The sequence below is a fragment of the Molothrus aeneus genome, chromosome 18, assembly GCF_037042795.1.
Source record: "Molothrus aeneus isolate 106 chromosome 18, BPBGC_Maene_1.0, whole genome shotgun sequence".
NCBI lineage: Eukaryota > Metazoa > Chordata > Aves > Passeriformes > Icteridae > Molothrus > Molothrus aeneus.
In genome coordinates this window covers 3,338,732-3,354,231 of record NC_089663.1, presented here as the reverse complement: position 1 = coordinate 3,354,231, position 15,500 = coordinate 3,338,732, and the positions used below count along the sequence as shown (strand labels likewise).

The following is a 15,500-nucleotide window of genomic DNA, read 5'->3' as shown; positions in this document are numbered from 1 at the left end:
GACATGGTACAGGGACCTGGATGGACAGCTAGTTCAGACTTTCCAGATGCTGTTCTGCTTCCTCTTTCCTACTCATGTTTCCTCACTGCTGCTTTCTAGGCCCCCTTTTTCCAAGCTGGAAGATTCCTTTGAAGCTCTCTCTCTGTACCTGGGAGAACTTGCCATCCCCCTTCCATCTGAGCTGGAGGAGCTGGACCACAATGTGAGTGTGCAGTATGGACTGAACCGTGACAAGCTACCTGAAAACACAACCTAGGCTGCTCCTGCTGCCTGCACCACTTCACTGGAGCTGGGCTGAGCAGCAGGGAGGGAGATGCACTTCAGCCACTTCCAGGGCATTAACGGGGCACCACGCTGTGCATCTGCTGCACTGCCTCTCTCTCCCCACCCAGCTTCCCTCCTCTTGGATATCCTGATTCACTGTGGATTCCTGGCACGTTTCAGAAGCAAAAAGGATTGTTTCCTGCCAGCTGCACCTAGGAAAGCCGCTGAACACTATTTTTCTGGCTTGAGAAATATTTCTCTGGCCTTTTCAGGCTTCTTTACTGTGGTGCCTTAGAACTTGGCTGCAAGCTGTGAAGCCACCCTGGCCTGTCTGCCAGGGAGGGAATTGCTATAGGAGACTCTCCTGGGTAAGGACCAACTTCTGGAACAGCTTCTCCCACTGACTGCCCTGCCCAGAAAGCTGGGGAAATTGGACATGCAGCAACATGTCTCACCAGGACAGCACATGTATGTATTTGCATGTGTTTCCCAGAACAACCCACTGAGATTTTGGCCTCTGACACACATCAGAGGAAGGAGTAAAAAGCCCCAGGAATTGGGCAGCTCTCCTGAAATACCGTGTCTCTGGGGAAGCACATATGAATTGTTTTGGTTTTGTGGGCTTTTATTCCTTCTGTGTCTCTGAATACCTCCAAAAGCCTGCCTAGAAACACTAAGACTGCCTAGAAACACTAAGACTGAGCTCTGCTTGCCCCTCCTGATGGCAGATGAGGCAGGCAGCAAATGAGCCACTGGAGCATTTTCAGACCCTGCGCCTGCAGTGAGTTTGCCTGCCCAAAACCTTAACCTAGGTGAAAGTATTTGAACCTGAATGTGTAGTTCTGCACTAGGCACTGGGTGTGGACATTCCTGAGTGCTTGAGCTCTTGGCCTGTGGATGTGAGGTGACAGGAATGGTGGCAGAGGGTGCTTGTCAGAAAGCCAAACGTTTGAAGTGGCTCAGACCTTGGGCATGGACAATGGCAAAAGGGGACTTGCCCAAGGTTAATTAAAGGATGGACTTGTCATGAATAGAAAAGTGCTGGAGAATGTCCCATCCTCCCTGGAGTGGCAGCTGGAGAACTAATACTTCAGTTGCCACTACCTCATCCTTTCCTGCAGATTGTGCAAGTTGCTCCCTTTGAAGGTCCTTCTTGCAGCTGCTGCTGCAGCACCTGAGCTGATTCTCCAAACAGAAATTTTCCTCAGGGTTATTCCCTGCTCTGGGGGGGAAAAAGGGCTTGGAGTCATTGGGAGGTGGGTAGGGCTGTATTTTCTTCCAGTACTTCTCTTCTTCCTCCCTTGGTGGGAGAAGGAAGGAAGGAAGCTACTGCTGCAGTAGCTCACGTGGTTGGCAGAACTGAACAAAAAGCTGAATCAAGTTCTGCTCTAAGTCTCACAAACATCATGGTTTAACTGGATTTTTAGCGTGCTCCTTTTCCCCTCCTCCTCCCTTCAGCATTGAATGGTGGGGGATGGGTGTTAAATCTTTGCTGTTACTTTGGTTTCCTCCCCTACCCATGAGTTTAAAGTATTATGAAAAATAACATGGGACCAGCCATCACCTGACATCAGGTATGCAAGGGGGGTGTTTTTAGTCTGTGTAGTGGTGTTTTAGAAACACTAGGGACTCCCTGTGCTGAAAGTCAGGCAGGAGCCTCTCTAAACTGGGTCCAGTGGATCCAGGATTGTTAATAGGATTTGCCCTTTCATTCCCCCTCCCAGGCTGGTTTGTGAGGGGACCCCTGAAGGGAGAGTCCTGGGTGATGTGTGGGTGGGGTTTATGAACTGTGATTTGCACAGCTCCACGTTCTAACTAAATTAAAGAGCAGTAACTGTATGCTGATTTTGTGGTCTCTGTGTTCAGTAAAGCCGGGAGCCGTCACTTTCTCGGGTTTCTATTGTAGTCACAAAATGGCAACACCAAAACTGCCGAGATTAGGTACCATCCAGAACACCCTTTTTTGAGTCTGTGGACTCTGCCACATTCCCAGAACTGCAGAATCACAGTGCTCTGTAGGACTATTTACCTGGAGTGAGGGAAAGGGAACAAGTTCTGTTCATTCATTGGTTGGTTTCAAGGGTGGACAGGAGTCAGCAGATCATGAAGCCTCTCCATTTTCCTTTTCTAATCCAGGGATAAAAATACAACCTGTTCTTGGAAACATCTTCTTCTGAAATATGTAGTTCAGGGGCCTTTTGTTAAGACAACAACTGAACAAAAATGCTGGCTCTGTTAGTACCTCCTGTAACCTGCTGTGCTCTGTCTTCACTGCACTTCTCAAGGGCTGGAGCTGCTGCTGAGCAGCACCAAGCACAACTGAGCTAGGTCAGTTCAGGAAGGGGCTGTAAGCAAGAGTCTGTTCCCATGGGCCAGCCTGCTGAGTCACCCACAGCTGCTTTTCAGGAACAGTGTCCCAGTCCAAGAGGAGCTGCTGGAGCAGGGAGACAAGCTTCATGCCCCTTGTCAGTGCTGGTGCAGGCAGGCACTGCTTGTAGGGATTTACTTTTGGGCCTGGCAAACTGAAGTGGCATCTTCCCTTCTCCTCAATTCAAAGTCTGAAACATGGCAAAGGATGCTGCTCTGGCAGGAGGAATGCACAGATGAGCCACAGTCCACATAGGTGTACAGAGCATTCTTCTTTTAAGCTTTAATACAAGGTAGCAGTCTGCACCTTCTTATAATGAGGTATTTAAAACATTTTACAAAGAAATGGTATTCAAAGGCGTTTAAAAATAAAATATTTCCCTTTTCTGAATCAAACTTTAACGCTAAAATCCCTGCTGCCAAGTGCTGCTCCCTGTTAGGCCCACAGCTCTAAAGCAGATGGCTGGAAAACTTACTTGAATGGCTTGAATCCCCTGAAGCGGGGACAGATGTTTCCCTGAACTGGCCTTGCCTTGATGCCATTAGGGAGACACTGCAGCAACCATCCCTTCCAAACCCCCTGAAATGCTAATAAAAGTTGTTACAAAACCTCTCTAATAGGACCAGGCTCTGTAAGTAAGTAGTCTTGCTGCACAGGCTGAGTATGTGACAGAGGCTGGGCCAGGAGCCACACCAGAATTTCAGTATCTTACAAAACAGCTGCCCTGTTCTGCCCTTAGAGCCAGAACTGCTGCACTGTGATCAGGGTGACCTCCACAGCTTGGCCACTCTGTCCAGCACTGGCTCTGTAGGAAGCATAGGGAGTTCAAAAGAGGATGTTCTGTATCCTCAGTGTTTAACCTGCTGTAAGTAACTGAAGGGCAGTTTGTTTTCTTCACTCCACAACTATCTACCACTCACCCTTGCTTTCCTGATCTGTGTAAGTGAGCAGGAGGCACAGACAGACCCCCGGGACACCTACAACTGTAGCTGTGCATGTAGCACCACAGGGGAATGGAGAAGTGGCCTCAGCCCTGGAAGACCTGGATTTGTCAAGAGCTTGAGGAGAGCACTGGGGCTAAACATTCTGCTTCTGGCCAAAGACATCCCTCAAATAAGCTCTTCCTTGGAAAAAAAACCGATCCAGTAGCAGGATTCTGGACAGTGATTCCAGCTCTCAGCCACTAAAGCAAAAAGGCAGGAACTATAATCAGAGTGTAATTATCTAGCTAAATCTGACATGAAGCTCCCCTCAGTCCCTGCAGTACTGTTCTCTCCTGAGGTTCCAGGCTGAAACTTAAGTAACAGTGCACACCGTAAATAGGAAAAGAACATAGAAAGAGGAAGCCACGACCACACTCCAGGCTACAGGATCTGTGGCCAGTTTTAAGCCTGGCCCATCATCCCCCCCAGCTCCTTGGCACACCATGGAGACAGGTGGGAAGAAGCAGCAGGGTCCACCACACCAGTCCCCAGCTGGTCATGCACTGAACGGTGCCCCTCAAGCAGATGATGAATTGCCCATTGCTCTGTTCTTCTGCATCACCTTCATCCGGCGTTCATCAAAAAGAAAACAAAACAGAAATGAACACACGCACCCCCTGCACTCACAGTGGGAAGCTGGAGGCTTTGCTCAGCCTGTAGCGCTCCTGCCTGAGCTGCTCAGGCCCCAGGAGTCCCCGCCTGGCCCATGAGGGGGCCGCTGCCGTCCCGGGTGTCCTCCAGGGGTGTCTGGCTGGGCTGCACCACGATGGTGTTCTCATCCACCAGCTCGCACGCGGGGTTGCTGAACGCTGACAGGGGCAGCGTGATGCGCTGCATCTCTCGCTCATAAACCTTCTGCTCGTGCTTCTCCTTCAGGTCTTTCCCCCTGCATTACAACAAAAACCAAAATATACACGTGGGGTGAGTGCTGCTGCTTGGAGGGAGAGTCTCAGTAAAGCTGATGGAGTAGAGAAGAAGGGACTCTGCTCTTTAAGATTTAAGTGGTTTCAGCGGCATACAAAGGGCCAGAAATATTCCCTACTGTAAGCAGAGGACCACAGCTGAACATCTTTGAAAAACAAGCAGCCAAGTGAAGTCTGTCCCTCCCTCAAAGTGGCTTATTCACTGACATTGCTGCTGATAAATGACTGTACAGCCAAGCTCCTCCTTCAAACCACAGAGCTGCCATATGTTTCCTTATCCTTTCCAGTCCCATAGCACTGCCTGGTGCAGGCCCAGGGGAAAAGTGAGACAGTGCAGAGGCCACTGCTGTGGAAAAGAGCTTCTGTAACCTGCTTCATCTGGAACAAATACTGGAGGTGGTGACAGCTTCTGCCTTTTGTTGCAGCAAATTAAGCTGTCCAGAAAGTATTAAAGCTGACTTCAGAGCTGGCCCTGCCTTCTGCCACTGCAGCTATAACAGCTTAATGCCACAACCAGCTCCTCAAACCTACCTCAGTCTCCAGCCTGTTGCTAAGTGAAGGAACACCTCTGTAATTCGTGCTGTGGAAGAACTGCCTTGCTTTAAAAATGGATTTGGCATTAACAGCATGTTGTCTCCAGAAGAGCTATGTATACCAAAAACTACTAAACCCATTAAAGGTTTCTCACCACACCTACTACCCAAACCTGCCAGCTTGCACATGCAATTCTGAGATCAAGGCAAGGAAGGAGACAGTAAATGTGCAGAACATCCCTGCTGAGAGCTCACTGTGACTGGAGAAGCAAAGCTCCTTTGGACAAAGCCCAGCACTGATCTATTGCTTCCTCCCACCGAGGACAGGAGAGGGGTGGGGCAGGCACCACTCGCTCCTCCTGAGGCTCGTGATCTCAGGCAGGCAGAGCTGCTGGGGTTTCCTGTTGCCATTCTGGCTGCTTTTCAAAGCTGCCTCCAAACATGCAGCAGTGGCTGCCATTCCTGCCAGCACACAAGACAGCATTCTCTGAAGTGACACCTCAAATCAGATTCCTCGACAAGCAGCACTCTGTGTTTTGCCCCTTATGTAACACTCCTCCCTCTGCTTTTTTTCTGTCAGCATTTATTATAAACACTTACATAAGGACATGTCCCAGCTTGGGAAAGGGTTCCTTCTGCTTGGTTGTGTCAGACTGTTGTCAAACAGCCAAAACATAGAACAAACCCTCCCAGAGGAGGGAGCCTGGGCCTTTGCTTGCTGCAGTGACAATCACTGCTATTTGTTAATCCTGCCCTCTCTCTTACAAGTAAGCAGCTTGCTACTGCCACTACCCTCAAACACTGCTGAGCTACAGAAACATTTCTGTCCCACACAGTGAAGTGACTGAAAAAAAAGTAACTGAAGTCACAATCAAAACTGACCTTAAAGTATACAGGAACTTTGCTAAAATGAACTTGGACCAAAAAAACTGCTACCTGATAGTCAGCTTCATAGGATACAATGCATGAGTAGCAAAAAAAATCTGCCAATTGTTTTTCTTCTAAAGATAGACTAGAGAAATCAGGGGAACAGGTGGCCTGCTAGAAGAATTGTTCTTTTTCTGAGCAAAAGAAACTTCCTGTGAGGGTACCTGGGATCTGCTCTTTCCAGTTCTGACAAAATCCTGCTCCTGAGTACATCTGAAAAAGTCACATCAAGGCACACATGCACACACAAAAACCCAAATATTAAAGAGGGGAACTTGAAACTTTAAGTGAGATAGAACATCACAATAGTGGGGAGAAGAACAGAGTTAACTCTTCAGTAGTTCTTTCCTCAGTGTGACAAACTTGCTCAATGTGCCATAATCAAACCTACACTTCTGTCCCATTTCCTTGGGATCTGGTTGGGTGTGCAGGTGCTCAGACATTCCTGCTCTATGTACACCAGCTTTTGACCAAAGAACAGCCACTCACCTCTTATAGATGTATCCCAGGACAATGCCAGCCCCGATGACAATGATTATCACCATCATGATCAGCCCCAGCACATAACCTGTGAAAAGAGAAATAAAGGAGCCAAAAATAAGAGGTGGCAGATCCTGCTATAATGCTGCTTTCAGAGCCTCAAAACAGGTCTGTCCTGCTACAATTAAAGGAATGGATCCATCACACGATCCTGGCTTTGTACCTAGGGTCCCCAAGTCCTTCTTTTCTCTGGAGTTCATCTGTACTCTCTGACTGATCCCAATGACGGGCTGCACCGCGGCTGCCTCGCTCCGGGAGGGCAAAGTATCAGCTGGTTCAAACACCTGCTCCTCCTCCTGGGAAGCACCAACTTCTGCTGTAGGGACTGGGGCTGTGCTAGCTGCAGCATCTGTTGAGAGGAGAAAAAAAAAAAAAAAATATATATATATACAACATATCAAGCACTTATGAGTACCTCAAAACAACGTGTGTCTTGAGAGTGGGACAGCTCTAGACTGGCATCACTGAACTGCCTTCAAAGCACACTGAAAAACACTGAAAACACTTGTTCCCCCTTAAGTTGTTGACAGAAATCCTACCAAAGTAGGCAAGAAATGTATTCCTCCCCCCGCTTTCCTTTGACATGAACCTATTTAACTAAGAGTCCAAGGCACCACCACAGATGAAAGAAGTCAGACAGTAGATTGAAACCCAGGTTCAGGGCATGAGTCCAGAGGATGCACAATGACTTCATTTAGTGTATAGATCGATATACAGGCTGCAGCTTCAATCATGCTGAACAAGATTATGAGAATCTCCATCCCAAATCTCCCAGGAGCCTATTTATCCCTCTTCTGCCTCAATCCTCCAGACACAAGAAAGTCTGACAGGAGACTCCAGCTGGTGTGAAAACAACCTGGGGATATTCTTCCCTGGTCCCTCCTTGCAGTGGTGGGACACCACTGGACAGGCTAAGTCAGAGCAGGCAGCACAGCCACTGACTAAGGACAATTCCTTCCTCTGTCAAGGCCCAGAAATGGCACCCAAGGATACAGGTTCCTTCCCAGGCCTGTTTTTTATCAGTGCTCTTTTTCATCAACAGCATTGAAAGATTTTCAAGGTAGCTTATTCTTTCATGACATAGTTTAAATGGAAGCTGTAGCACTGTAAAAGCTGTGACAGTGTAAAGTAGGTATCTACTACCTTTTCTACAGAAACCCCCTCCTTTTTGGAAATGCTGTTCACAGTATGCATCCACACCTGAAAATTCACTCCACCTGCATCTCCCCCCACAGCAGGCAATAACTCCATGTGGATTTTCTATCTGCAGCCATTTTGAGTCCTCAGTGCAATGTGAAATGGAAGTACAGAAGGGAGTCAGAGACAGGAAATCAGGGGTCCTGCACAGTAACATCAAGTAGGGTCAGCCAGGGCAACTGAAGTAAAGTGAACTGTTGAACCATGAAATGGTGCCCGCTCTGAGATGCAAAAATATGAAACCTATTAAACATGCAAAAGGTTGAAAGGTCAGGTAACTCTTCTGATCCTAAAGCTGCAAGTGTTTTGAGGAAGGATCTTGGCAGCAGAACATTTTTTTGCTTCATCTTTAGGGAAAAGCAGGAAAAAAAAGAGCAAAGTGAAAAAAAGGGGAGGGTGTATGCGCGTGGGAAAAGTATTTACATGCAAGGATAGCAGTCTCAAGGGACAGGGGTGCGAGTAAATCTTGCAGGGCTCAGAAAGTAGTAAACAGTTGAAAAAATCCCCAGTGGTTGCTCTGATGTCAGTCAACACTGACACCTCTTCTCCCCAAAACAGGCTTCGGCTACAGTTCTTTTAGCAAACTGTTTCTCACTGTGACTATGCAGGAGGAATCCAGTGTTTCCATTTCTTACTGTCCTCCCTTCTAGCTCTCATTTTTTCCACATTCTTGCCGTGCACCCCGTTCTCAAATCCCCACTGGCAATTCTTTAACAGCAGGAAGGTTCTTTAGTCAGCCATAACATGCCCCACAGCAACAGTCTACCCACACCTCGGCAGCTCCTGGATGTCCAGATCTCAGCCTTTTGCAACACAGCTGGAGAGCGCTATAGTGATAAGCGAATTATGGGGGAGCGGGGGCTTTTCACGGGCCTTTTCTGGCACTAATGGCAAAGCTGGAGGGGCGGAGCACGGCATAGCTGGGAGGCAGATGTGCACGCACAGGCGGGGGCTGGGGGGGAGCTCTGGGTACGCGGTGTTTCCGAGGGAGGTGCCGGCGTAGCCCGGGGTTGTTTGTGCGCCGGGGGACCCCACCCTGGTGACAAACCCAGCCCCGGCGGTAGGGGGCAGGCCAGGGAGGGCAGGAAGAGACAGGGACCGGCGGCGGCCGCGCTTACCTGAGCACTGGGCGATGCCGCAGGATCGCCGCTCGGGGATCCCGGTAGCGCCTTGGATGTAGCACCAGGGCGCGGCGTCGCCGTCCGGGTTCCTGCAGCTGTTGTGGTCCTCATCGAGTGCTAGGGAGCAACGGGCCGTCAGCGCGGCCGCGGCACCCTCCGCTGCCCCGAGAGCCCCCCCCGGCCCCGGACCCACCTGCCGGGAGCGCGGCACCGGCGCCGTTCCGCACCATCCGCCAGTTGAGGCACGGGGCGCCGCCGGAGGCCACTCGCCGCCTGCCGCGGTAGGACTCGCCGTTACCGCGGACGCATTCTGCGGAGAGACGAGCCGAGCCTTGCGGGCGGCCCGGGCAGCCCCCGCGCTCCGGGCAGCTCCCCAGCACGGCCCCCGCCTTCCCCACGGGGGTGTTCCCCCTCCCCAGAGCGGCCTTTGTCCCCCACAAAGCCGGGCCGGCACTCACTCACTCACCCTCGGCGCCGCGGGCGGCCCCCAGCAGCAGCAGCAGCGAGCCCAGCAGCAGCAGCGCCCACCGCGGACCCCCGGGCAGCATCCTCGGCGCGGAGGGCGAGGAGCCGCCGGCAGCCCGGCCGCGCAGCTCGGCTCCGCTCGGCGAGACCTGCCCCGGCGCTCCCCTCCCGGTAAACAAGCGCCGGGCTGCGCTTCCCCCCCCGCCCCGCAGCCGCCGCCGGGTCCTAACGCTGCCGCTGCCCGCCCCCAGGAGGGGAAGGGGCGGCTGCCGCGGGGCAGGGCTCGGGGCAGGGCTCGGGGCAGCGGGAAGCTGCTGCCGCAGAGGCTCCTTCGCCCCGGGAACGAGCTCGGCGATGGGCGCTCGGTGCCGTGGAGCTGTTGGCTCGAGGGGAACTCCGCGTCTCTGGGCTTGTCTCCTACAGGCGCAGGAAAAGTCTTAGACCAGAAGAGGAGACTTTCCACACGGAACTACGCTTGAACAACTGCCTGTGGCAGGAAAAGTGTTTATCTTCAGAGACCCAAAACTGTTCTCTCCTCAAGAGAATTATCATGAAGGACTAAATCCTGCTGCCCTTATTCTCCCTTTGGTTCTCCTAGCTCTACGTTGTAAGGGCTACACACTGCCACGGAGGCTGTGCAACTCCACCTTAAAGGGTTTTTTACATTCTCGCCTCTGCCAACCATTACTTTTCATTGACTCCATGGGCTTACTCTAAGAGCTGTGCGTGCTTATAGGAAAAACCAAGGTAAACAGCATAAAGATGGTTTAGAGTAGTTCTACTGCAGGCATCCAGCCTCTGTGATAAAGCCTCTCTGCAGACATTTCACACGGCTCACAATAGATACTTCTGTTTCTCAACATGCCAAGGGATTCAGACAGTGCAGCCCCAGTGCCTGTACACAGCATCTGGAGTCCTCAGCACGGTTTCTATTTTACACCAGTGAAAAACAAGCCACTGAATGCTGGTCCTGTTCAACAATGAGCTTGCAGAGGCAGCCTGGGCCAACTGGTGGGTTTGTAGCCAAGGCACAGGCCTGCAGCACAAGGTGCTATTTCTGGCTTTCCCACAGAGTTCTTCCTGACCTTGGCCAACCTGCCTGCCTCACTTCTTTGCACTTTCCCTTCCTTTTTGTTACATGAGGTACAATCAAACCTTCCTTCTTAGAATAGGACAGGGAAGTTCCTTTCTTTTAAAGTTCTTTGAAATCACATGGAAACCACTGAACACATAAGAAGTATTTTTATGCCAGGAAGCTGCTCCAGTGTTGGATGAATCACTTTTCAAGGCAGTGCTGGCTGCAGCAGTGGTCTTTCCCTTCCACTCCCAGATGTTTCCATCCTGGCAGTGCTCTCTGTCAGGCTGCTGCAGGTTATTGTGTAACAAACCTGCTCAAGGTTCTGATACAACCCAACTTTGGCCCCTTTTTCACCAGGTCATGAACGTTTTAAGCCCTTTACAGCCAGGTCACCTGCTGCATCCAGCCCACAATGGAGCACAAAACCATAGATGTACCAGCATGATAGATGGATAATGAGGAAACACGTCAATTAAGCAGCACTACCACCAAGTATGAAACCACAGGTCTTAGCACACATTTCTGTGAATCAAGCTTTAACAACATGATTTACCACTACAGAAAATTTAGTTTAGTAATGGCAGATTTAAAAAAAATATGGTTGCAAAAAAATCAAAACAGGAAACCAAAGACATGTATGTGCCAGTCCTGACTGACATCACCAGCTAAGATGCAGCCTTTGTGCAATTATGCTCATTTTCTGCACAGACACCCTGCTACTGCATTCCTGATGTTCTCCAGTTACTCTCTGTAGAGGGAAGGCTAACTGGAGTCAGCAAGAATTTTTAATAAGGGCTATTCAATCAAGCTGCCTGTTTGTAATAGCTTTTCATCAGATTTTATGAGACAAATTCCATTCAGCAGAAACTGCAGGGCCACACATGCATCCAGAGGCATTGCCTGTCCAAAACTTTGCAGACAGACTGCCAACCTGCACAATTAATGGTTTTTGCTCATTTCATGAGACTAACTAATGCCTCCATGCCACCCAGCACAGAGAGCACCTCCTTCTGTACATACTGATCCAAGAACTGCAGTAATCTCTGTGGAAACAAATCTCAGACCTTCCTAGCTCTCTCTCCTACTATGTAACAAGATGAATTTGCACTTCTCCTTACACCCAGCCAAGTTCCAGCAAACAATTTGAGTTCCTAGTCCACAGAAGGACAATGGGGAATCTGGAAGAAATGCAAAAATCTTCACATTAATGGTAAAGATCAAAGTCTTTTCCACAACTGACTTCTAAGCATAATTTTTTCTTTCATCTCTAGCTTTCTCCAGGATGAGGGAAGATTTCTGCCTGGCAGTTTCACAGAGTTAAGTTTAATAGGATGCCAGGTGGCAGCTGTCAGAGGCAGACTCAATTGCTCTTTCCACTGCTTAGGAATGGGTTTGCTCTTCTTGCTACACTTTTAGAGATTAAACATGGCATTATTTCCTAGGATTTGATTTTAAACTACCCAAACTATAAGTAAGTTAATAGCTTTGCAGCTACTTCCTCACATAGTTTACACTTAGATGTCTGTTGGTATATACACATACATGTATCACAACACATCCCTACATTTTACAGGAGAACATACACACTATTTTTAGGAATGAGGGACATTAAACATCTTCCCTAAACTCAGTGTGAACCAGTTTCAGCTGTGAGCTGGTACCTTTCTTTATACAGGTTCCAGAATGAACAATGTCTGCTTTCTCTCTCTCTCTCCTGTCTGTCAGCTGCTCTTTCTTGTTTATTTGTTCTACATTTTCACCTGTGGAAAAATTCAAAGTGTTTTGAGATTAAAAAAAAAAATCCAAACAAACAAAAAAAAGGAATTTAACAGCACAGCACTCTGTGCCAAGGGAGGCAGCCCCAGATCTATAGCTCTGGAATGACTCTGCAAGGAGCCATCAAACCCACCCTCCTCCTCTGGCCACAGCCAAGTGTGTTCTGATCTTGCCAGGCAGAAGTTCATCTAACCTCCTATGCAAGAACTAACATGCTTTATTACTTAATCTTACTAAATAAGACACTGAGGGGAGTAAACAAAATGAGTTTTCTAATCTGAGTAATCTTTCCTAGCCAAATTAACATGGATTGCTTAAAATGGAAAAAGTTGACCATTGCCCTCCTTGTAAACAGGACATACGTCATGTTCCCATCACCTCCCCTTTCTTCTTCCTAGGTAATCAAAATCATTGTTCCAGTTTTCCCCAAAACTCCTTTTTCTCAATTTTCTGCTTCTTTCATAAATGGAAATGGTTGAGAATAATGACAGTACAATTCTGAGACCTCACCATGAACAGAATATTAGAGCAGTTTGTGCTAAAGCTTAAAAAGCTGCAAGCATCAAATGTTACTAAACACTATTAAGTATTTGAGCACTTGCAACTCCAACAAAAGCAGGGGTTTTATTTCTTTGCTGCCTCTCTCTTGATCATGAAAACAACTCTGGCTCTCACCTGCAAAAAGCCTTCTGTAAGCAATTGGAAACAAATGTGTTGCATTTCTAAGCTAGATATAATTTGAATGTAATAAAAGAACATCAGGGCTGTAACAAAAGGATCAGATATTGACTTTATGAAAGTGAGCCGAATCTAACCAAGAATCAAGGCAGAGGCAGTGCCTACAAAGGAGTGGCTGTGGAGCGACAGGAGTGTCTGCTGGCACTGTTGTTGCACCGCGCTGCTGCCATGCTCGGGGAGAGGCTTTCTCCTCCCCCTTCAGTCTGACAGCGTGAGCTATTGCAAAGTAAATGCCAGCCACAGCCTCCAAGGACTAACAAGGAAGTCTGCAGAAGCAAAACAACCATATGCGATATTTGAACTGGTTCAGACTGGTTCAGAGTCTGCTCCACTAACTCCGAGTGCTTTCTCAGATGAGTTTTCTGTGTGGGCTATAATAAAAGGCCAGAGGTCTGGGGAGGGCAGTCTGGGTCCTATTGTTTACTGGGGAGAAGCATTAAGAGATTAAATACTCTCGGCAATCAGTGACTTGAGAAATTTCACACACTGACTCCTCTTAACGGCATCAGTTTTTTGGTCCTTTTTGGACAAGAACTGCCCAGTGCCTTTCCAGTTTTCTCAGGTTTGAAGGGCCCGAGTGCTGACAGACGTCTGTGTTCACACTGGCCCACTGCAGCAGTGCTGAGGGTCCCCATGGATCATCCCTCAGCTCCATCCCTGGCTGCAGCATTCCAATCTCGCTATCTGATCACAGATTGCTTTACCTGCTACCCAGTGGGTGGGTGTGTCTCACAGCAGGATACCATCAAACCACAGCAATCTTGTTGGGAACTGGGTACAGCTGTCTAAAGATGTTTCAGTCTCCAGCTGCACTGGTTTTTCTTGGGTTGTTTGTTTGTTTTTTTGCTACAGATGCAAGCTGCTACTGACAAAAGCCAGAGCACACATTTCTAAGGGTGGAGGAAGGGAAGCTATTTTGAAAGATACTGCGATCTACTCAGAGAATACATAAGTCTGAGCCAAGAGCAGAAGCTTTACTCTCAATTTTTTAATGATCTTTGCCTGACCTTAGGCAAGCTTCTGCCTTGGTTTCCCATATTAGTATTACTTATGTCACAGAGGCAGAAATGATTATATGTCTGCAAAGCACTTTGGAAACTTCAGACATCCAATACCTACCTTATGAAATGGTTCTGTAGGGGAAGGCATCCTGGAGACAGATATGCAGGAGATGTTCTCAAGTTCTACATGTGTAGTGCTGACTTAGATGAAAGTACAAATAAGCATTAATGCAGGACTTCATTAAAATAGGAGAATGTGTTGTTTGGTTGTTTTTTAAGGTATAAATGTACTTTTGTAACTTTCTTACATCTCAAACCACAGTTGTGCCCAGCAGCACCTGGCAAAGCTGAGCAGGCTGATAACCCAATTTGTTCTTGTTAGAAATGCCTACCTAAAAATAATTGTTTATTATTTGCATGTGAGAAATGTGAAAAGGCAGCATCAAAACATCTGGAGATTTAAGCCAAAAGGAATAAAGATTTCTGTTCTGATATCTGTTCAAATTAACCTCCAGTGAATCAGTGAATTGGATGGGATTATTAAACATCCTTCTACCAATATTTCACTCACTATGGAAGCCAATTTCACAGTGAAAGCCCAAAACTCTGCTGTTTAAACCTCAATAATAATGGAATATTACCACAGTAATAGTTAGATTTCATTGTGAAAAACATGAGGTTAAAGTTGCACTTAAATATGCAAAACTCCTACTCTAAATAGCACTACCACTCATGTGACCTCTATCCCAAGCCATCAGAAAGGCTGTAAGGTTATAAACTGGAACACATAAAAAAGCCAAACACGTATTTTCTTCTCTCTCTAGGGCTTTGGGACTAGGACTGGAGTCATCAGCATGAGAGCAGAGCAGAGACTCATTTTGTAATGGGTCTGCAATTCAGTGTGAGCAGAGAAGCAGAGACCAAACCTTGCAGTGGAGCTACTGCTGCTTCCTCAAAAAGTGCAGGATTCAGGGACATTTACAATGCAGAGCTCACAACTCTGCATTCTGTTTCTTAGCTGACCTGAAGGCAGATAAAACCACTGGCACACAGGTACTGCAAAAGACTCCACAGGTGTTTGTCTGAAGGCTGTGGGAGGAGTTGTTTATTTTGGGAAGTTGCCCTTTCTTTCCTGTTGAAGAAAGCAAATCTGGGTTTTCTCTGGGTCACACACATGCCATAAGCATGCAGAGATAGCCTTTTTCATGACTGACATAGGCACGTGGACTTCTTTACATCTATTTGCAAAAGCAAAGACACTGTTCCTTTAAGTATGCTTACAGAACAGGGCAAACCTCTGTTGTTATTTTGGTCTTGAGTTTGCCATACTTTTAGAAAGTTAAGGCTCCAACTGGGAACACCATGAGGAGGTAAAAAGCCAGGAAGAAACAAAGGTTTAATAAAGTTTCACTTAACACTTGCACTTATTTCTTTAGTATATAAGGGTGTGGAGTTAAAACACTCTGCATTTGACCAACACTTCAGCACCTGAGGTAGGCAGGCCAGAAGCAAAACTCTATTTATATGACCTCAGTTTTATTTCACTGCCATTCAGTGTGGACAATACCAAATTTCACAGATGTTTG

The 15,500-nt window shown here is 47.9% G+C and overlaps 2 protein-coding genes across 7 annotated transcripts in view; one reads left to right on the top strand and one right to left on the bottom strand.

The window, feature by feature from the left end:
* The window catches only part of LIMK2 (LIM domain kinase 2), a 30,861-nt gene extending 28,758 nt beyond the window's left edge, over window positions 1-2,103 (top strand). For all 6 annotated transcript variants that reach the window (XM_066562581.1, XM_066562580.1, XM_066562584.1 and 3 more), the window contains one exon: window positions 100-2,103. In XM_066562581.1, the coding sequence (XP_066418678.1) occupies window positions 100-256 (157 nt within the window). In that variant the 3' untranslated portion in view covers window positions 257-2,103. The remainder of the gene's footprint in view (window positions 1-99) is intronic.
* Window positions 2,104-2,890: 787 nt separating this feature from the next.
* PIK3IP1 (phosphoinositide-3-kinase interacting protein 1) lies at window positions 2,891-9,464 on the bottom strand. Its single transcript, XM_066562585.1, has 6 exons — window positions 9,323-9,464; window positions 9,050-9,166; window positions 8,854-8,973; window positions 6,702-6,887; window positions 6,488-6,566; window positions 2,891-4,501 (listed from the first exon to the last, which is right to left on the bottom strand). Exons 1-6 carry the CDS (start codon window positions 9,402-9,404, stop codon window positions 4,294-4,296), a joined length of 792 nt encoding a protein of 263 aa, XP_066418682.1. The 5' UTR covers window positions 9,405-9,464; the 3' UTR covers window positions 2,891-4,293.
* Window positions 9,465-15,500: the final 6,036 nt, after the last annotated feature.